Genomic DNA, 22352 nt, shown 5'->3' on the forward strand with positions numbered 1-22352 from the left:
AAGATAAGTGACTCATTGATCTAGGCGAGTTTGATGGGCAGAGCCCGCCTATGACAAGTTTTTTGGATCTGGCACATGGGATGAAACGTCTTGATCAAAGACCAAGATGTCTTGCCCAACTTCTGTGCATTGCCACTTTTGGTCTAGACATTTTGGCTCATTTTGTGGAATAACAACACTGTGGAGTAGCTAGCTTCTCATTCCATAGATTGACACATTTCCTACCACTCTTTTTCCCCTCCCACTTTCCATATTCCGTGTTGTTGTACCAGTGTACCCGTCCGTTTTACTCTACTCCACGTCTGTCATCACCACCTCCTTACGCCCACTGTTGCAAAAATCGTGCCTAGGCGTTCTAGGCGCCCGCCTAGAGATTTTTTCAATATTGCTTACGCCTCGTCAGTTTTGTCTCATTATGGACCGGAAATTCTTAGACTAGCCACGGATTGCCCTGCTCCGCCACAGGATGATGACTCGCCGCTCTCAGCCACACCCCAAATAGTCTCTCCGTTGTGTTGTCAACCCCCTCTAAAATCTTATGGCAATACCTCTATGTGTGACCTATTACACCACAAAGGAAACAAAAATGGGGGAGTGTTCAATGTTCATATCAGAATTCCACCTAGCCAACTTTGGTGCCCTCCCTTGTTTAGTTTCAGCTTCCTTTTCAGAGGTTTGGTAAAATCAATGAGGACACGAACTTTCATGAATGACTTCCACATTCCGTCAAAATTTTTCTTATCGGCTTTTACGAACACCCCCAAGAAATTTCTAATAGCCTCTGCCATCTTCTCCGTGAATAAGCTCACTGGAAGTTTATCAACTTGGATCCAGAATTCTGTCTTATTGAGGGTGACATAATGACCAAATTCATCCGGGTTCAGCCTTTTCGGCACTAGCAAGGATTGCTCAAAAGTGTAGGGCCCATCTTCAAGAATACGTTTCAGATCAAACTCATGAAAAAAATCAGAAACAGGAAGAGATTTGAAGTGAGTTCCTTGACACTCATTCCTCTTGCTGGTCTCCAAACGAATGCGAGGATGTCTCTCATAATTATGAACTTGACCGGTTTCGTCGTAGCTACAAGTCCTACCAGGACCAATGTTGGGTCCGCAACAACTTCTTTGGTTTCACCTTCACATATTTATTATTGAACATTTTGTTTTAATTTTTACTGAAAAATAAAAATTAGAAAATACTGAAAAATGTAATAACATAAGAACAGTACATGATAAAATAGTAAGATTCGAAGTGGCCTTGGCAAATGAGTAAGTCTCTACATTATTACAAATTACAATACATTTGATCTATGAGTATTTAGTTTTTTCCTTAGCCATGCCACTTATATACAATGGACTCAATCAGTTGAAACCAAGTGTTTCTCCAGTAAGGATTTATATATAACACTAACACTATTCCCAACAAAAAAACAACATAAGATACACCAAAAGTGATGTAGAAAACCTCCATATCAATACCAGTACTTTCTTCACTCTCACCATTTGTGTTAGTCGGCAATGGAGATGGCAATGACTTAATGCTGCTGCAGCTGACTTGTAATGGTGGCCCACACAAATAAGGATTTCCCTCATAACAGCTTTCATCAAAAGTTCCAAATTGAGCATTTTGTTTTGGTATGGCACCTGTTAAATTGTTGTATGCAACACTAAACACCTCCAATGAGTAGAGCTTGAGTAGTGTGTTTGGAATTTTCCCATTCAACTTGTTGTGGGAAAGATCTAAGCTCTCAATATTGTGTAACTTAGAAAATGTTTCTGGGATCGTGCCATTAAGGTTGTTATGTGACAAGTTTAATGCACGTATCTCAGTCAAATTTCCCAACTCAAATGGGATTTCACCAATTAACCTATTAGCAGAGAGATCAATTCCAGACATATAAGTGAGGATGCTACCTTCATAGTAATATGAATTTCCCTTTGTTGTAAATTCCACTTCTGGAGGAGCACTGCTTGGTGAGATATCAATGGTGAAATCATTTATATCGGAGGAATAAAATAGAATTGTTGATCCAATGTTGAAACCTCTATACATATATACCATGGCTTTTGATTTTTCATTGGTCACCTCTAAACTTATCTTACCCAAGCATTTGGGGATTAAACCTGTCAGTTGGTTACTAGACAAGTCCAATATACTTAGTCTCATAAGTTGACATATTTGAATTGGAATCTTACCATCAAACCGATTTGCTTTGAGGAGAAGAATGCTCAATTTGGAGACACTGCCTATCCATTCTGGAATTGTTCCAACAAAATCATTGTAACTAAGATCCAATATTATCAAGGCACTGTTATTAAAAAAAGCACGTGTAAGTTGACCTCCCAGGTGATTTTTACTCAGATCAACATGCTTTATTGAGGATGGATTGAAGCAAGATGGAATTGACCCTGTTAAGTTGTTCTCTGACAAGTCTAAAATAGAGAGTAATTCCAGGCTACACACCTCAATAGGGATAGAACCTTCAAGATGATTCTTGGACATAGAGAGTTGTTCTAAACTTCTCATGTGACCCATCCATCTTGGAATATTTCCAACAAATTTGTTGTCACTAATATCCAAAAATATCAAATTGATATTCAAAAGACTATCTTTTATGGTGCCTGTGAAATTGTTACCATCAAGGTGAAGGTACCAGAGTGAATCCAAGTGAATAAATTCTTGGAGTATTTCTCCTTCCAATTTATTGTTTGACAGTTTTAGCATTTCCAACCAAGAGCAACCTATCAGCAACTCCTTAGGAATGGCCCCTGTCAATGAATTATTTGACAACTCCAAAATTTCCAAATCTTTCAATTTTCCAAGATTGGAAGGTATCTGACCCTCAAACAAGTTATAAGAGAGGTTCAATGCAACAACATTTGGAAAGGATGAACTTAAGTTGTTAGGAATCTCTCCACATAACTTGTTGTTGGAGACATCAATTATCGTCATGTCAGTGTTACGATGTGACGACAACTTAAAGACTCCTGTGAAAGCATTGGAATTCATTAGAAAATAAATGAGTTCCGTGTTGTTTTGTAGCAACCAGATGGGAAATTCTCCCTCCAAATTGTTATTGGAGATCTCAAAAACCTTCAGATTATGCTGGTAGTGAAGAAATGTTGGCAACTTTAGAAGGCCGATGCAATTTGACATATAAAAGACTTCTAATTGGAACTTAGGCACCCAGCTTTGCAACTCAGTTTCTGTAATCACCTTATTTCCATTAGCAAAAATGCCTCTAAGCTTAGTATGATTAGCAAAAAATCTGAATGAGCTTGGGACTTCAAAAGAAGTACTCGAAATTAATAGATATTTGAGTGACTTGAGTGTTGAAAGCGGAGACGAACCAATGTTTCCAATAAGCCCATTTTGAGAGAGATCAATTAAACTAAGAGATGTTAAATTTTTCAAACATGGCGGCAGTGTTCCCTCCAATTGAGTTTCACTAAACCAAAGCTCTTGGAGGCTCCTTAGTTCACACCAACCTATAACGATGTAATCACAAAAAATTTAAGTTACAAAAATGAAATGACATACACTTAATTAGTTATTATGGAGTGTATGGTTATAGCCATAAAAGGAATAACAATTGATAAGAAACGATAATTTTACCTTTATTAGGTAATGTACTTCTTAATTGTGCTCCATTCGTTGATAATACTTTGAGCGAGTTCATTGGTCCAATGTTTTGAAGAAAGTCCTTATGTAGGCAAGAGTAGTCAAGAACCAACTCTTCTAGCATGCTTAGATTCCTCAATGCTTAAATGCCACATACACATAAAACAAAATTAGAGAAAAGAAATGGTGTGAGCAGAATGCAAGTAAGACGAGTAGATCTTTCATTTTCCTCACCATGAATTGCACCAATGCTTGTAATGTTGTTATCTTCTAAACTGAGGCTCTTAATGGATGGAAGTGTTGCCAAAGACTGTAATAGCTTTGTCATGTTACACTTGATGCTATTTAAGTGCAACTGGAGATGATGACTGTTGTTTTTAATTTGACTTGATGCTCCTAATTCCACATTACAAAATATAAAAGGTTAAGTTAAAGATATATGTTAGGAAAAAATATAATAATTATGTAAAACTAATTGACCTGAAAGGCTTGTAGAGGTCTCAAAGTCCTCAAATGAATTATAACTCAAATCTAAGTCCTCCAAACTGCTCAAAGCATTTATATCTGCAGAAAAAGTTGAAGGGTACATGATTCACGTTGTAGATCGGCAAATATTAATTGAAGATAGAGATTGAATGAAGGAACCTTGTATATGCAGTGATCCGTGAAAATTATTTTCTCTCAAACTCAGAATTTTAAGTGAAGGGAACTCTTTAAGTGACTTGAAGATGCTGCTATTAAACCTATTGTTGTCCAAACTCAATCTCTCCAATTTCATTAATCTTCTTCCATCTGTACAAAAACTTAAGTTAGACAACTTATGATATGATTATTCCAAGAATTATTTAACAACATTTATCAATACTTTTCCTTCAATAATATCCTCAAAATAAATTCAATAAAAAAATTAACAATATACGTCACAAGGCAAGAATAACAAATACAAGTAAGATCATTTTGAAAAAATTTAATTAGATAAAACTAATTTAATTGACCTGAAAAGCTTGCAAAGGTCTCAAAGCCCTCAATATAATTGTCATCCAAATATAATTCCTTCAGATTGCTTAAGGCATTTATGTCTGTAGAATAAGTCGGAAGGCAAATCATTCACATTTTAGGTTGACAAATAATTGAAGGTATAATATGAAACAGTACAATTTTGCTGTTATATATGGTATGCACCTTGTATGAGCAGTCGTCCGTGAATATCATTTTCACTCAAATACAGAATCTTGAGTGAAGGAAGCCCTTTAACCAGCTGGAATATGATGTTATTAAATTTGTTGTAGCTAATGTCTAGCTCCTTCAAATTGATCAAGTCCTTTAAATCTGTCAAAGACATTGCAAGAAAGAGTACTTACTAAGTGGTTGGAAAATTTTAATTTTAATTTTAATTTTAATAAATTAATATCCCTCCCCCTAAATTATTTTTAAACATAATTTTTTTTTTATTTTTTTGGTACAAATAAAATTAATGTATAAAAAATATATCATTAAAAAGCTTTAGGATGTTTAAATTGCACATATATTATTTTTGTTTTTTTTTTGAAAACTGCACATATATTATTTAATTAGCCTATCATGTTTATTAAGATATTATTACATATTCATTAAGTCAATATTACAAATTCATTACAGTAAGCTTATTAAGTCATTACACATTTTTCTCCCTCCAACTTACAAAGTATATTTTATAAATTTTGTCAACATAAATGCTTCAAAAACATTTCCCTCCCTCCAATACCTTTAATTGGTTCAAAGCTTTGGAATTTGTTCTCGCTTATGTCGAGATCCTTTAAGCTGATGAAGTCTTTTAAATCTGTCCCAAAAAGAATACTCAGAAAAAACCCATCATGGGATGCAGGTGTAAATTTATTTCACTTAAATTGTATTCTTTTAAGTATAATACAGAGACATATATAAGCAACATAAATATAAATAATATTTGAAAAGATTAGTTTACTCAAAGCCGATAAGACATTGTTTTCTTCCATCTTGGTTGATCTCATGCGGAGGATCTCCAAATTGTTTAATCCGGAGAGTCTTTCATGACCTATATTGTCTATAGTATGAAATAATAAAAAATTCAGCATGTGTGATCGAATTAAACAACATCAATTGATTAATGAACTCATTATCTTACATAGTAAGTTGATAAGACTTGTTAAATAAGCATACCTGAATTATTATGAGGGGAATCCAAAGGATTTTCATCCAAATAAAGTTCCTTGAGAGACAAAAGATGACTGAGAGAAGAAAATATATTGCGATTCAAGTTGTTATTGCTCAAATCAAGCTCTTTCAAATTGCGAAGTTTTGACAGTTTATCAAAACCTGTTAACATATCATAAATATTAATGAAATAATAATTGAACAGGATATGTATATATGAGTTTAATTATGTCTTGCAATCTACTACCATTATCAAAACCTGTTAATTATTTTCGTTTCCTGTAGTTTGACATTATTATGATCTTTAATTTTTTGCTTTGAGAATTGAAAATTGTAGTCAGTTATAACTAACAATAATAAATAATAGAGTTTTATTTGAGTTGACCTGCATTTGCAACCACACCATCCAAATGATCTAATTCAATTTCTCAAGTCTGATATAGATAATTGGTTGAGTTGTTTGAATAAACATGATAACAAATACTCATTAACAAATTAAACTTTATATTTAATGTTTTCACATTTCAAATTGATCCTCTGATATGATAGATAAAATTAAATAATACTAATAATAAATGAAAATTTAAAAAGATGACTTACCTCCATTCTCAACCACACCAGCAAGGTTATTTTCAGACAAGTCTAGAGAGTTGAGGTGTTTGAAAGGGAGAAATACAGTAGCATTGATATACCAATTCTCAACTCTTTCATCCCTTATCCAATAGAGATTTAGTTTAATCACTCTCCTCGTAATATCACTACATATCACCCTTGACCATTTACAACAATCACTCATTTTATCTTCCACCCATGAATCTAGAGGGTTCCCATATGTGTTGTTCATTATATGAGTTTTCACATGTAACAGTGCAATCCTCTCTTCCTCGAGACACCCTAAACAACTCAAAGTGTTCACTACCATCATCAAAATCAAAACCCATAATAAAAATTTTCCCATTTGATGAACTAAAAGAAGTATAACTATAGACTCAATATTGTGCGAGTGTTGTAACTGAGGAGGCTACACGGATTCTTCTCTAACCTTAGCTCTCTTAAATAAGAAGATATTTAGTGCATATGACAACTACTTATGTTGTTTGTTAGATACATATATGATGCAATAATTCAATAGTTCAAAAATTACGAAAATGATATATTATTGCTCTAAGTATGTAAAATGCTTATTAGTTATGATTAGGATATATAATTATGGATCAATGACCGAAATGTGTAGATGGGCAAGAGAAATTCCAAAAATATGTTCTGACTTTTTTTTGGACAGAAATATGTAAAACTCAGTTACCACTTGCGTTTTTGGAGTTATCCCGGGTGTATTTTTTTTTTTTTTTTTTCATTATTTAGGTAAAACGCAAAGGCGACTTGCGTTTTTCGTATTGTATACGTTAAACACATCTGCCAAATGCGTTTTCATGTGACATATGAAATACGTTAAAACGCATTTGGGAGATGCGTTTTACGTATAATCCTAAAAAAATACGTAAAACGCAACTCCGAATGCGTTTTTTTACCATTATCTTCTTGCCCTTAGACATTAATGAAGCTCGTCGTCGCAACTATCTCGTGAATCTTGACTCACAAATGGTGTACAAGATAATCTCCGACGACCCAATCGGCAGAGATTCCGGCAACATTCCCGTCTACAAAGTAACCCACTCCGCCCTCGATGGCACAAAGGTTACTTTTGATCCCCACGACTTTCTTTGCGTGAAGAAGGCGAATCTCCGCCGCCGTGAAACCAATTCTTCAACAACGCCGCCGCCATTGCAGGAAGAAATCTCTACAAGAAACAATGCTTTGCCTCATCATCACAAGAACTTGATGCCGGTGGATGCCCATTTCGTCAACAGGCTAACTGAGGATCTCTGCGTTGTGATGCCGTTCCCGGAGCGGGGCTCGCTCCGGTCAATCATGGCCGACGAATTCCCGTATGGGTTCCCGGAAGTGTTCATCTCCGTGGCCACCAAAAACGCATGTGCTAATTGCGTTTTGTGGTTCTTCAGTATAATACGTAAAACGCAAAAGTAAGTTGCGTTTTTGTCTATACCGTATCTCCTAGAAAACGCATTTAGGTAATGCGTTTTACGTATACGAATACGTAAACGCAACTATCTCTTGCGTTTTACGAAAATACCGGAAAAAAAAAAATATGCCGGGACACAACCAAAAACGCAACTCCCAAAGGAGTTTTGCATATTATTGTCAAAAAAAAAAAACACTACACACTTTGGGAATTTCACGCTGTTGACCACACATTTCGGTCATTTATCCATATAATTATTGGCCTCTAGTTGACATTAGATTGTTTCACACGTTCATTGACTTGTAATCCTAAAGTCATCATCAAGAGTCCTGTGAGATTATAACTTTGAGTTACCTTAGCTGCTCTTTCTAGGATCGCAGGCTACATAGTATTTTCTAAAACCTCTTGCCTTTGTCCATTCCAATTTTAATGTCTGATAATAGTCATATTTTCATATTTAATTTGTCCATTTTAATTATATTTGATTTATTTTTTTTTTCTTTGGTTTACTAGCTCTTCCTTAAGTACACTAATGTTAAAAAAATCATTATATTAGCAAGTTAATTGTAATATAACTTAAATACTAATTAATACAATTGTAACTAATTATTTGTTAGTCTAATTAAAAAAAAAAAAAAAAAAAAAAAAAAAAAAAAAAAAAAACCTTAGATTCCATGATATGATTTTAGCTTCGTCCATGCATTTATTGGTTGAGAAGTACCACTCAATTATGTTTCTTTCGACATTGACACTCTCATTTCTAAGTCAACCTTGACTTGGAAATGCATGCGAATGGTTTGAAATCTTCTTAGGTGGGCTTGATCTATTCAAACAAGTAGGCTAGATGATATTACAATCGTTATGCCATGGAACCGTAGAGGCGTGGAACACGGTCCCAAACGGTAACGGTGTCCATAAGTGACACCATTATCTTCTATCAATCTCTCTTTTTTTTTTTTTTTTTTTTAAAAAAAAAAATTAACAGTGCGATTTTTCTTCTTCATTTTCACATTTCGCGGTTTCACTTCCTCTTCGCGCAAGCGTCTTCAACACTCATAAATTATGAATGTGCAGACATGAATTTATGAATGTGCAGTTATGAAATTATGAATTTTCTTTTATGAGATTATGAATTTTCTGTTATGAGATTATGAATTTATAAAAAATTCATAATTTACAGAAAATTCATATGAGATTATGAATTTACAGAAAATTTATAATTACATAACTGTAAATTCATAATCTCATAACAGAAAATTCATAATTTAATAAATGTTTTTCTTTTATGAGATTATGAATTTTCTGTTATGAAATTATGAATTTTCTGTTATGAGATTATGAATTTACAGAAAATTCTTAATTACATAACTGTAAATTAATTAATTAATAATCTTATAACAGAAAATTCATAATTTAATAAATGTAAATTCATAATCGGAAGGGAAAACGATACTTTTGGCCCCTGAATTATTTTACTTTTGTAAATTTGGTCTCTCTCAATTGATTTGAACAAATTTAGTCCTTCAATTGTCTATAATGTGATGCATTTAATCCCTATTGAAAATTCTATTAATAAGTAATTTTAATGAGGTTATATTTGTCATTTATTCTCCCTCCCATTAATGCCATCTTCCTTGACAAATATATCCTTATAAAAAATACCTTATTAATATAATTTGAAATTATATAACTCTAAGGACTAAATGTGACATACTATTAACAATTGAATACCTAAATTTGTTCAAATCAATGAGAGCTAGGGACTAAATTTACAAAAGTAAAATAATTCAGGAATCAAAAGTGTCGTTTTCCATAATCTGAACATAGAATGCAAAACGCCGTTAACAGCACATTAACTAAATTATTATTTTTTTTCGTAAAAACGACGCTGTTTTAGAACGTGTTCACAAAGCATGGTGAACATGTTTCCACGGCATAATTTGCGATGATATTACCTCATGGAAGAAAAGTATTGGCACCATTTCCTCCTTTTATCTGATGTCACTTTTTTTTAACATGAATATATATATATATATAATACTATTCAAATATAATTATAACAATTAATGAATATTTTATAAATAAAAATAATAATATTCAATTATAATTGTAATATTTTTAAGCAAGTAAAAATGAAATACATTTGTATAAATAATAAATACTTAAATAGTAGTCTTTTTTTTTTTTTTTAAATGTAAACCACAAGGTGGTCCGGATCTTTCTCTATCCCGTTAACGGTCCAGGTCCATCTGACTAAGCCCCGTTCGTTCCGAGAGGCTGGGAGCTTGTCCGGATGGATCATCACTTGTAAGAATTGAACTCGGGTTATCCCGAAATTATACCCCACGAAGAGAGCTCATTTTCCAATCATTATACAGTGCACCAGGGCGCACATAGTGCACATTGCTATGTGCGCCCCGCGCCTCCCAAAACGACGTCGTTTTGTATTCTGTTGTAAAATTATGTGTTTTTATGTATAAAATTCTGTACATTCGAAACATGGGATTTTTATCTTTTTAAAAAAGATTATGTGTTTTCAGGTATAAAATTATATGTTTTCAGGTATAAAATTCTGTATTTTCTATTATATAATTCTGTACATTCGAAACATGGGAATTTTCAAGTATAAAATTCTTTGTCTTCAGGTATAAAATTCTGTGTTTTCTATTATACAATTCTGTATATTCGAAACATGGGGATTTTTAGTTATAAAAATTCTGTGTTTTCAGGTATAAAATTCTGTGTTTTCTATTATACAATTCTGTACATTCGAAACATGATTTTTTTAAGAGGTTAATAGCAGACAGCCAGACACGCGAAAAAGGTACAAAACGACGTCGTTTTGGGCTTGGGCGCACAATGCATTGTGCGCCCTGGTGCACGGTATAATTTGCCCTCATTTATCATCTGAGCTACCGGCAAATTATTGTATGGACCATGGTCCACACAATGTTATGTGGACCATAATAAAATGTACATTTTTAATATACTAAATGTACATTATTTTTGTACCGAATGTACATTATACAATATAATGTACACTCAGAACAAAAATAATGTACATCCCCTGAATATAATGTACATTATTTTTGTACTGAATGTACATTATTTTTGTACTAAATGTACATTATTTTACAGTAGACAAAATATGGTCCACACAACTTGTGTGGACCATGGTCAATACAATAATGATTGCTGAGCTACCACCCCGGGTTATAAAATAAATAATAAAATTAAGAATGCTTGGAATTAAAATAGCAAATTGATACTTTTTTTTTTATTTTTTGAATGCTACTGACTCTATGACAATGTATGATCTGTTCATAACTACTTTCTCAACCTACTAAAGCACAAAGAGCCAATAACACCTCCACAGAGGTTCAAACTCACAACCTCCCATATGGGAATTTAACCCGGGTGCCATCCGTGCACAAAGTGCTTGATAGCAAATTGATACCTTAAGACATGATGACCTTATATATTTCGTAATGGGGACCGATCAGTTGAGGTTGGGCAATTGTTGAGAAATTTCAACTCAATTAGTACTGAGAACGTTTTATATGCATAACTTTTTTTTTTTTTTTTTTTTAAAGACAAAAGATTAATTCATTAAATCGCTAGAAAGACAATCAACAAGACAAGGAGGAAGGATATCAAACCACCCTCCACAACCTGACATAGAAACGACTTCCCGAGCAACAAGATAAGAATGAGGGATAACTTTTGTTTTATATCTCCATAAACTTAAAACTTAATGTTCATTAATAAATATTAACCAAAAAAATATTAATGTATATAAACATTACACTAAAACAATAACTTTATGTGTGTGTATATATATATATAATAATAATAATAAACATAATAAGTCTCAATCAAAGTTATATCCCTCATTTATGTCCATGTTTTTAATGCTAATCATTTTGTACATTGTGATTTTAGAGTTGTAATATACAATTTTTTGGACAAAAATACCCTTACCGTTTTAACTTTCGTTATCTTTTCCATTACTTTTACCATGCGCATGCATCCACCATATATTTTCTTATATTCTTTAATGATAACAATATTTGTAAGCAGGGACGGAGGGAGAGGGGGGCAGGGGGGCGGCTGCCCCCCTCACCCCACCCCCACCCCATATATAGTATTTGTATGTATGTATATATAGTACCGTTTTTAGTATTACTATAAAAAAACTATAAAATGTTAACAAGAAGTGAGATAGAATAGGTGGTAGAGCACATCTTTGGTAATAATGAGGTTAAGAGTTCCAATCTTAGCATCAACATATTTTTACAATTCTTTTTTAATAGCTTTTTTAATATTACACACACACTCTCTGTAATAAGATGTGTAATTTATATTGTATTTTCTATTCGAATTATTTTATTAATTATGTTTCATATTTTGTTATGAATATTTTTATAAAGTTTCGATATGTTTTATTTTTCGTTCATATCCAACAATATTTACAATTATATTTCTTAGGTAGTTTATTTATTTATTTTTAAATTATCTCTTTTGTTTTAATATTTCGCCTTTTCTGAAAAAAATTTCTGAATCCGTCTGTATTGTTTCGCCCCTCCTCAACCGAATTTCTGGCCCCGTCCCTGTTTGTAAGACATTATATATTCATTATGTATTGAATTAATATAATAAATAAATTTTATTTCACTTAGATTTTAATTAGTAAAAATCTATTAGTTATTTTTAAAAGGCACAAGTGTCAAATAGGTCCATCTACTACTTCGAAGTGCTCACTTCCCCCATCAACTAAAACATAATGTAATTGGACACACTTACCTCTAAAAATTTGTGGATTAGCTTTTTTTTTTTGCAGGTTACCACCGGGTTGCCACTCCACACTGTTGACATGTAATTTTATTTAAATAAAAATAGTAATGATGTGGAATTTCCTTCCTAATCTCCGGCGAACACCTTAGTCCAACAGCGAAATAATTTCCGTTCTTCAGTTCTTCATAATCGAAAAACATCTTCGCACATCACCAGTTCTTCATAATCTCCGTTCATTCTTCATAATATAAAACCTCAGAACCTTTGGAATTCTGACCGCTGCCGGCGTTGGTATCTCCGGTGAAGCAATCTGCACCCGCCTGAATTCAACCGTCCGGTCAACTCCAATTGATTGGTTTTCATCATTATCATTACTTGTGTTATTATTATGCTGCTGCATTATTTCGTTGTGCCCTCCCAGTGGCTGAGAGCTGCTAAAACCCCTACCGCATTTGCATTTCTTCTTCTCTTCTTCTTCTCTTCTTCTTCTTCTTCTTCTTCTGCAGATTCTACTTCCACTCCTCTCTTTTTCTTCTTGGATTCTCATTCTGGTTCCATTAATGACTCCTTGTTCCTTGTTCCATTAATGAACGAACGGACAATGAACAAGATTATGAAGAACTGAAGAACGAAAATTATTTCACTCGTTGGACTAGGGTTCTCCCTATAGATTAGGAAGGGAATTCCACATCATCAGCATTTTTATTTAAATAAAATTACATGTCAGCAGTGTGGAGTGGTAACCCGGAGGTAACCGGCAAAAAAAGCTAATTGATAAATTTTTAGAGGCAAGTGTGTCCAATTATATTATGTTTTAGTTGATGGGAGGAATTGAGCACTTCGAAGTAGTAGATGAGCCTATTTGACACTTGTACCTTTTTAAAATTATAAATATTGTGCATATGTTTTTGCACATCGCGCATAGGAAAACTATATATATATATATATATATATATATATATATATATATATATATATATATATATATACATATATACATATATATTTAAGATCATATGAGAACATCTGCTTAGGTGAAAACGTGAGAACAAATCGTGTGCATCCATCTAATATTTTTTAATGGTATAGATTAGATTAAGTGTGTGCGAACATGCATTAAATATGTGCAAACGCAATTAAGTGTGTTTGCACACATTTAATATGCGTTCGCACACCCTTAATCTAATCTATACCGTTAAAAAATATTAGATGGATGTACATGATGTGTTCTCATGTTCTTACCTAAGCACATGTTCTCACTGGAACCCTACCATATATATATATATATATATATATATATATATATATATATATATATTGAAATAGGTTCCCGTGCAGTTGGCTACCTGAGGTGCGGCTGTGTGGTGAGATGAGATCCATTGATCTTGTCAAGATCAATGTCTTGGATTAACAAAAATTTTAAAAAAATGCGGTGACAATTTGATCTTTTTGCATCTAGGTTAAATTTAAGGTGCCACGGTTACAGGCTAAACCGGAGTGACAAGCTTCCTCATTGATTAATTTGGGTGTTTTGGTTTTGTTAAGCAGAATTACTTCGAGATTATTATATTCTAGACAAGGGATTATTATTATATTCTAGACATGTGGTTATTATCCGACTTGTATTATTTACGTTATTTCCCATGATTCCATCACTATAGAATTCAAATGTATGCAACGCCTATGATGTGAATCATATTGTAAATGTTTCTAGTGTTAGTTTGATTATATTTGTTAGGATTTAATTCATTAAAATGTTACTTTAATTGCATATTCCATTGTTTTATCGTTTAGATATAGTTTACACTTGTTTTGAATGTTTTACAGTGTTGGTTAGTGTTTGTAACCATTATAGGTCAAGTGCAAGAGCAAGGGAAGTTCTAGGACGAGTTTGGAGCAGAAGTGGACCCTATGTTCCAATAACAGGCAAAATTTGCAGTAAGGTCGCGGTTCGAGCCCAAATAACTCGACGCGTTGAGAAAGCTTCTTGACGTGTCGAGAAGTTGTAGCCGAGTGTTGGAAAAAAACGACGTCAAGTTCGACGCGTCGAGCGGCTCTTTGGTGCAAGTTTTGGCAGTTTCCAAATTGTGTCGGGAAAAATCCTAATTTGCCCCAGTTTGACTCCCGCTATAAAATGACACATTCTCAACCCTAGATCGGATTACGCTCAGTTTTGGAGACAAGAAAGAAGAGAATTGAGAGCCACAAATTGTCTTGGGAAGCAAGGAGCAAGCTAAGGAGATTTGGGAGAATCGCTTGGTTTAATGAACCTTTGTGTCTAGATCTAGTTCTTTAATGCTTTAATATATTATTATTTGGGTTTTAACTTGTGTTGCAATTGTGTTTCATATTGTTGTTGCTAGTAGTTTAGAGCCAAAATTACTCACTTCATAGCTTTGTTTGTGTCACAACAGGAGTTGGGCATAATTTAGGGCACACACAATTGCACATAACTGTTGCACCTTGGGAGAGGTTAAATATGTTATGAAGTTTAATTCTTGATTGTTGCACATCGGGAGAAGGTAATAATTAGTGATTTATTATGAATGCTTGTTCTTTCATTGTTGTGTGTTTATATCGCATGAGTGAATATTCACTTAGGTTAGAGATTACTGGAGTAACTCTATACCACCTTTGCATTCTCACACTTGTTAAACCCATGTTTTAATATTGTTCTTAGGATTGGCTCTAGGTGATTAAATACTCAAATTCCAGGAATCTCACTCTTACTCAATTGTTTCCACAAACTTGCATACCTGTTCTTTTATTTAGTTTTTGTCATTGCTCAATCATGTCTTTCGTTAGGATTAGCTTCTCGTGAATAAATTAGTAGCTAGCTAGTGCTTAATATCCCACTTCCCTGTGGATCGATAACCTGATACTCCGGGTATTATTTGTTTGAGAAATATACTGCAGACAGCCTACCTTTTCACGTATCCTCAGTTGCACACTTGTGTTGTGTGCGTAATATTATAGTCGAGGACTGTGCATCCTGTAGCAGCGCCCATATACCCACAATACTTTTAATCAACGCTTTTGAACACTACACACGCAATTATAAAAATGCACACAAAACCAATTGTGTTCTTGCCCTCTAATGCATGTTCTAGTACTATGTGTGTTAGCTTAGAGGTCTGTGCAATAAAAAAAAATTAGACAACTGCGTATGTGAGCACACAAATATAAAAATATAAAAATGCGTATGGTCAAAGGTGCACATAGTGAAATATAAAAATGCACACACAAATCAATATGTGCGTGTACATCTATTACACCTTAATCAGTTAAAAAAAAAAAAAAAAAAAAAAAACAACGAGCGAGCATACCTGCGTTCTCAATCAGGGATGGTGACTCCATTGTTACCCTGGTCTTTGCATTTCAATAGGATGTTTGATTACAGAATAAATTATTACCATTAATACGTGTACTACACCTCCTACAAATATGGACATAATATTTATTAAAATTTAAACCATATAAAGAATCTTGAATATATTACTAATCACACACCTTAAGAACACAAATCACGCACCTAATGGGTTTTAAAATAGCGCACCTTAAGTTTCAACAACTCACGCAGCTTAAACATACAAATCACGCACTTTAAGAAGGAACCCCAAACACCTTAAGTACACAAACCTCACACTTTAAGAACTCCACCACGCACCTAAGGTTTTAAATTAGCGCACCTTAAGTTTCAACAACTCACGCACTTTATCGTTTTAATGATATATTTTTATACATTAATTTTATTTCTTTAAACAGAAAAAAGAGAAAAATAAATTCAATTATAAATAAGATTAATAAATATTGAGTTTTAATTTTAATATGTTTTTGAGAATTATAATTTTAATATTTTTAAGTAAGTCAAACATAAAAATAATTTATAAATAAAATTAATAAATACAAAAATTTAAAAAAAAAAGGATTTTAATCTCATGCATGAATAGCATGATGATAGCAAATACTTCTTCCCCAGACAAAATGAGCTGAAAATTCAAGAAGAAAATAGCGAAATAAGAATAGCTTAATTATCAAAAAGATTGATATTCTCTCTCTAGATTCTCTCTAGGGTTTTTGTGGTTCCTACTAGAGTTTTCCTAGGTTTTCAACGACGAATGGTGCTTTCTATCCGAACGATGGCCAGCGACGTGCGCATGGATGGCGGACTGCCCGGGCATGGCGAGGAGGTGGATGTTCACGACGTACGATCGGATGAGGGGGTGTATGATGGAGGTTCGCTACGCCGGATGGAGGGGGCGAGACTGGGGGTAGGGCGAATTGGTGGGGGAAGTTCAGTCGACGGGATGAACAGAAGGGGAGAGGAGACGGCTCCGGGGTTCATGCGAAGGGAGGGGGAGTTTGAGGGCAGTGGAGGTTTGCGACGTAGGAGTGACATCCCGGCGGTGGAGGTCGGCAGTATGGAGGGGAGGAATGCTGGCAGTAGGGTGCAGCGTGGGAGGGGAGGGGATGGGACTGGTCGGCCGGCGGAAGCGGTGGTTGATGTTGCGGGGTTGACGGATCGGTGGGCGGATTGGGCGCTGCTGGAGGAGGAGGGCGCGGTGTTTATGCCGGAAGGGGAGGTTGCCGGAGTGGAGGGTGGCGGGGAGGGTGAGGAGGAGATGTGGAGGGTGGTGGGGAGGTTTCTGACACAGAAATTGATTAAATTGGATTTTATGAGGCAGGTGTTAGCGTCGGTGTGGCAGCCGGTGTGTAGGGTGCAGGTAACGAAAATTCAAAGGGGATTGTTCTTGTTTGTTTTTTTTTTTTTTCCATAAAACAGATATGGACTATGTGTTGAATGGGGGACCCTGGGCATTTGAGAACAACGCACTTGTGTGTCGGGAGGTTATAGACGGGGTGAATCCTCTCGATGTGAAGCTAGACATGATTGACATGTGGGTACAGTTGCATGACATGCCGAAGGGGTATACAACTCAGGCAATTCTGGAACAGGTAGGGAACTTTTTGGGTTCTTTTGTTAAGCATGATGACCTTTTTGAAGGGGCGCCATGGCTAACCTTTCATCGTATTCGGGTGTCAATTTCGGTTGATAGGCCGCTTAGGAGGAGGATGAGATTGATGAAGAGGGATAGGACAACAACATGGGTTAATTTCAGGTATGAACGGTTGCACAAGTTTTGCTACTTTTGTGGTTATATGGGTCACTTGCACACGTTTTGTCTACAAGCTAGGGAAGCGGGAATTCCAATGGAAAGGTACCTGTACGGTCCGGATATTCGGGCTGGTGGATCCCGGAGCGCTCCTAGAGCGGTTGGGGATAACTGGCTCGTGCCGGTAGGCGGGAAACCACGTCCATTGTGGCAAAACCACGGGTGACTGAGGTAGTAGACGAGGGTCTGGGAGGTGGGGGTGTCATGCAGACGAGTATGTCTGAGGATGAGATGGTGGTGGCTACGGCAAAGCGCCGTAGGCATGGTACGGAAGACGGAGAAGATGGAGGGCTTGAGCTGGAACTGTAGTGGCTTGGGCAATCCATGCACAGTTCGAGAAGTAGTGGACATGGTGTCCCGTAAGAAGCCAGAGTTTGTGTTTTTGATGGAAACCAAGGTGGGACGGAGTCATGCAGAGGGAGTCCGTGTCAGGCTTGGATATGATGGATTGTTTTATGTGAATAATGAAGGTTTGAGTGGGGGGATGGCTCTCCTATCAAAGAAAAACAACACTGCTAGATTGTTGAGTTACTCGCCGAACCATATTGATATTGAGGTTAGTATGACTGGCAAGTTTTGGCGTATGACATGCTTATATAGGTGTCCGGATCGAAACATGAGGGAGGAAACTTGGGAGCTGCTGGGTATGTTGAGAAATAGATCTGGGTTGCCCTGGGTGGTGATAGGGGATTTTAATAATCTTCTCTATCAACATGAAAAAAGGTGGGGGGGGGGGGGAATCCGTATCCGAATAGCCTCTTGCGTGGGTTTGGGGATACCATTGATGAGTGCGGGTTGATGCAGATGCCGATGCGGGGCCGTCAGTTCACATGGGATAAGAGTAAAGGCACGACGAATTGGATACAGGAAAGGCTGGATAAGGTGTTTATAACGGAGGAGTGGGGTGGTATGAATGAGAATGCATGGGTGGAAAATCTACAGACTAGAGAATCGGATCACTCGGCTTTGTTTCTAAATGTAAATGTTCTCGGCATACGGAGAGTAAGAGGGCCGAGGAAGTTCAGATTTGAGAATGCATGGTTATTGGATGAGGGGTGCAATGAGGTGGTGGAGACAGCCTGGCAGGAGGGGAGGCCGGAGGGCTTGTTGCACTGTCAGCAAGTTTGTGGTGTGAAGTTAATGCGGTGGGGGGGGGGGGGGGGGGGGGGGGACCAGTTCCATAAATTTGGTCACCGAATCGGGCAGTTGCGGAGACAGCAGGAGATGTTCTGAGATGTAACGAATCTGGTCGCATTGGCCGAATTCCAACGAAATGAGAATCAGCTCAAGCAATTGGAGGCCCAGGAGGATGTGTTTTGGAGACAGAGGGCGAAACAACACTGGCTCCGGGGTGCGGATGCCAACACCAAGTTCTACCATAGGTATGCTTCTGCCCGTAGAAATAAGAATTTTATTGCTAGTATTAAAAATGATGGTGGTGATTGGGTGGAGGACAGGGATATGCATTCGGTCATACTGGATTATTTTAAGGGCATTTTTACTTCTAATAATTTGAGCTGCGATGATCCCCTTTTTAATGATTTTACCCCCCGTGTGTCGGATGAGAATAATGAGATGTTGAATCGGCCTTTTTCTGTGGAGGAGGTAAGAACTGCGCTTTTTTCTATGTTCCCGGATAAAGCACTAGGCCCGGATGGAATGAATCCGGGTTTCTACCAGCATTTTTGGTCTGTTGTGGGGGATGATGTGTCTGGATTTATATTGCATGCATTGAATTCTGGGGTATTTCCGGATCTGAATGATACTAACATAGTATTAATTCCTAAAAAGGAAGTCCCGGAGACTGTTGCAGATTTGAGGCCAATTGCGTTGAGCAATGTCATTTATAGAATAATGGCTAAAATGTTGACAAACAAAATGAAAATGCTAATGGGTGATATCATCTTGGAATCCCAAAGTGCGTTTATTCCTGGCAGGTTAATTACAGATAATATCCTGGTGGCAGCTGAGGTGGGTCACTACTTGAACAGGAAGCAGTGTGGTGTGGTTGGTTGGAGTGCACTGAAGTTGGAAATGTCGAAAGCATATGATAGAATGGAGTGGAATTTTTTGGAAAGAATGTTGGTGGTGCTGGGTTTTAGTGATAAATGGGTCCGGCTGATAATGCTGTGTGTGACAACGGTGAACTATACTGTGATGGTGAATGGGGAGGTAGGAGGACGGGTCAAACCGACTCGTGGGCTCAGACAAGGAGACCCTCTTTCCCCTTATTTATTTATTATCTGTGCTGAGGCACTTTCGATGTTGTTGTAAAAGGAACAGGTTGCAGGATCTATACATGGATGTAGAGTGGCCAGCGGGCACCTCCGGTATCCCATTTATTTTTTGCGGATGATAGCCTTCTTTTCTTTAAAGCAAATATCCACGAAGCTAATGTGGTTAAACAATGGTTTGGTGAGGTATGAGAAGCTATCTGGACAGGTGGTGAATTATAACAAGTCAAATATATGTTTTAGTCGAAATACCCAGCACATGGCCAGAACACAGGTGGCGAACTGCCTTGAGGTTGTGCAGGCGAATAATTTTGGGAAATATCTGGGCCTCCCATCGTTTGTGGGCAGAAATAAAAAAGCAGTTTTTTCCTATGTGGAGGAAAAGATCAAGCAAAGGATTGGATCGTGGAATAAAAAATTATTATCTCAGGCTGGTAAGGAGGTTTTATTGAAAAGTGTGGCTCAATCTATGCCAACCTTTTCGATGAGTGTCTTTTTGTTGCCTAAAACAGTTTGTCAATCCATTGAGAGAACCATGAATAGATATTGGTGGGGAAGTGGCAGAGATAGGGGATACATTGGAAGGCATGGGATAAATTATGTATCCCCAAAAAATTTGGTGGATTGGGTTTCAAGGAATTGAGAGCATTTAACTTAGCTATGCTGGGTAAGCAGGCATGTCGTTTTCTTACGGATCCAGGATCTCTGGTGGCAAGAATATACAAAGCCCGGTATTTCCCCACTTCTAGCTTTGTTGATGCAACTATTGGAAATTGCCCAAGTTTTTGTTAGAGGAGTATAATGGCAGCACACCCAATAGTGGTAGCTAGGATAAGGCGCAGAATTGGAAATGGTGAGACAACTCTTTTTTGGGGACACCCATGGCTCCAAGATAATCCAAGCCCCTTGGTACAAACAGTTATGCCTGAGGAGTTAAGGGAGGCATGATTAGCAGGTTTAATAGACCCACAAACAAAAACATGGGATCCACATATTTTATCTGATTTATTTATCCCTGAGGATGTGAGCAGAATAATTATGATTCCTGTTAGCCCTGATTATGATGACTCATGGTACTGGATAGGTGACCCAAAAGGGATTTATTCAGTAAAAAATGCTTACAGGCGTATTATTGGTGATTATGAGAATAACCCAGGTGATTTTGATAAGTGGGTTAAGATGTGGAAATTAAAAGTACCACCAAAGTGGAAGACTTTTTTGTGGAGATCAGAGCAGTATGTGATATTCTACCCACTACCACGAACTTAATTAATAAGAGAGTGGAGATTGACCCGACATGCCCTATGTGCATGATTAATCATGAAGATGTGTTGCATGCATTAGTATATTGTGAATATTCTGCATTAGTTTGGAATATAACACAATTGCCTATCACAAACATTGTTACAGATTCGTTCGCAGCATGGCTAACTGGGGCTATGACGGCCTTAACGGAGGAACAGACACAGTTTATGGTGGGGGTTCTCTACAATATATGGAGATGCCGCAATGCGGCCGTGTGGAAAGGAGCCATGTCACGGCCGCAATCGGTGGTAAAGGGGGCGGCAACAATGCTCCAGGCATATGGCGATGTGCACAGCCGCACCACACGGGTGGAATCGCCGCCATAGTCAGGACCGGAGTTGCCCGACAATCACATGCGATGTTATATAGATGCAGGGTATCGGCAGGAAACCGGGGAGGCTACGTATGGAATTGTGTTATTAGCGCCCGGGGGTTCGTTTGTTGCGGCAAAGAATGGAAGATTGTCCTCTTGTTTTTCACCACTCATGGCGGAGGCATTGGCATTTAAAGAGGCGCTGTCTTGGCTAATTGAAAGGAATGTTTACTCGGTGTGTCTTCTTACAGATTGTATGGTACTGCGAACCACCATACACCACCAATCTACACCCATTCACTCATATGTTGGGGTGATAATCGACCAGTGCAGAACAATGATGTCTTTGTTTAATTTTATTTCGTTAAGCTATGTGCCTAGACAGATTAATTTACATGCTCATACTTTAGCTTCGTTAGCATTTACTCAGGAACACTCTATGTATTTGGATGCTATGCCTCCTGACGCTATTACAGCTCTTATCAATTAATACAATCGGCAGATTGGTTTTTCAAAAAAAAATTATCAAAAAGATTTTAATTATTGGATACAAAAATTATTGGTAAATTAAATATACTAACGAATTTCACTGATTAACTTCATATTTTACTATATCTAAATTTAATTTTTCATGTAGTGTAAGTTAATTTCACATTTACTTTATAGTTCATGTTCAATAAAATACAAATTGTATACAT

The 22352-nt window shown here is 36.5% G+C and overlaps 1 protein-coding gene across 1 annotated transcript; it reads right to left on the bottom strand.

The window, feature by feature from the left end:
• Positions 1-1229: 1229 nt before the first annotated feature.
• LOC109183078 (LRR receptor-like serine/threonine-protein kinase FLS2) lies at positions 1230-14783 on the bottom strand. Its single transcript, XM_019333299.1, has 11 exons — positions 14779-14783; positions 5800-5848; positions 5585-5674; positions 5366-5440; positions 4804-4950; positions 4617-4700; positions 4267-4413; positions 4102-4185; positions 3856-4017; positions 3616-3762; positions 1230-3488 (listed from the first exon to the last, which is right to left on the bottom strand). Exons 3-11 carry the CDS (start codon positions 5628-5630, stop codon positions 1330-1332), a joined length of 3051 nt encoding a protein of 1016 aa, XP_019188844.1. The 5' UTR covers positions 5631-5674; positions 5800-5848; positions 14779-14783; the 3' UTR covers positions 1230-1329.
• Positions 14784-22352: the final 7569 nt, after the last annotated feature.

Source organism: Ipomoea nil, unplaced genomic scaffold (genome assembly GCF_001879475.1).
Source record: "Ipomoea nil cultivar Tokyo-kokei standard unplaced genomic scaffold, Asagao_1.1 scaffold1096, whole genome shotgun sequence".
NCBI lineage: Eukaryota > Viridiplantae > Streptophyta > Magnoliopsida > Solanales > Convolvulaceae > Ipomoea > Ipomoea nil.

Excerpts from the sequence above, each read along its gene's own strand:
- LOC109183078 (XM_019333299.1), bottom strand. The coding sequence starts at position 5,630 with ATGAGATCAACCAAGATGGAAGAAAACAATGTCTTATCGGCTTTGA. Across the intron at positions 4,951-5,365 it reads AAGCTTTGAACCAATTAAAG|ATTTAAAGGACTTGATCAAT; the intron begins GTATTGGAGGGA and ends TGTCTTTGACAG. Across the intron at positions 4,701-4,803 it reads CGGACGACTGCTCATACAAG|ACATAAATGCCTTAAGCAAT; the intron begins GTGCATACCATA and ends CTTATTCTACAG.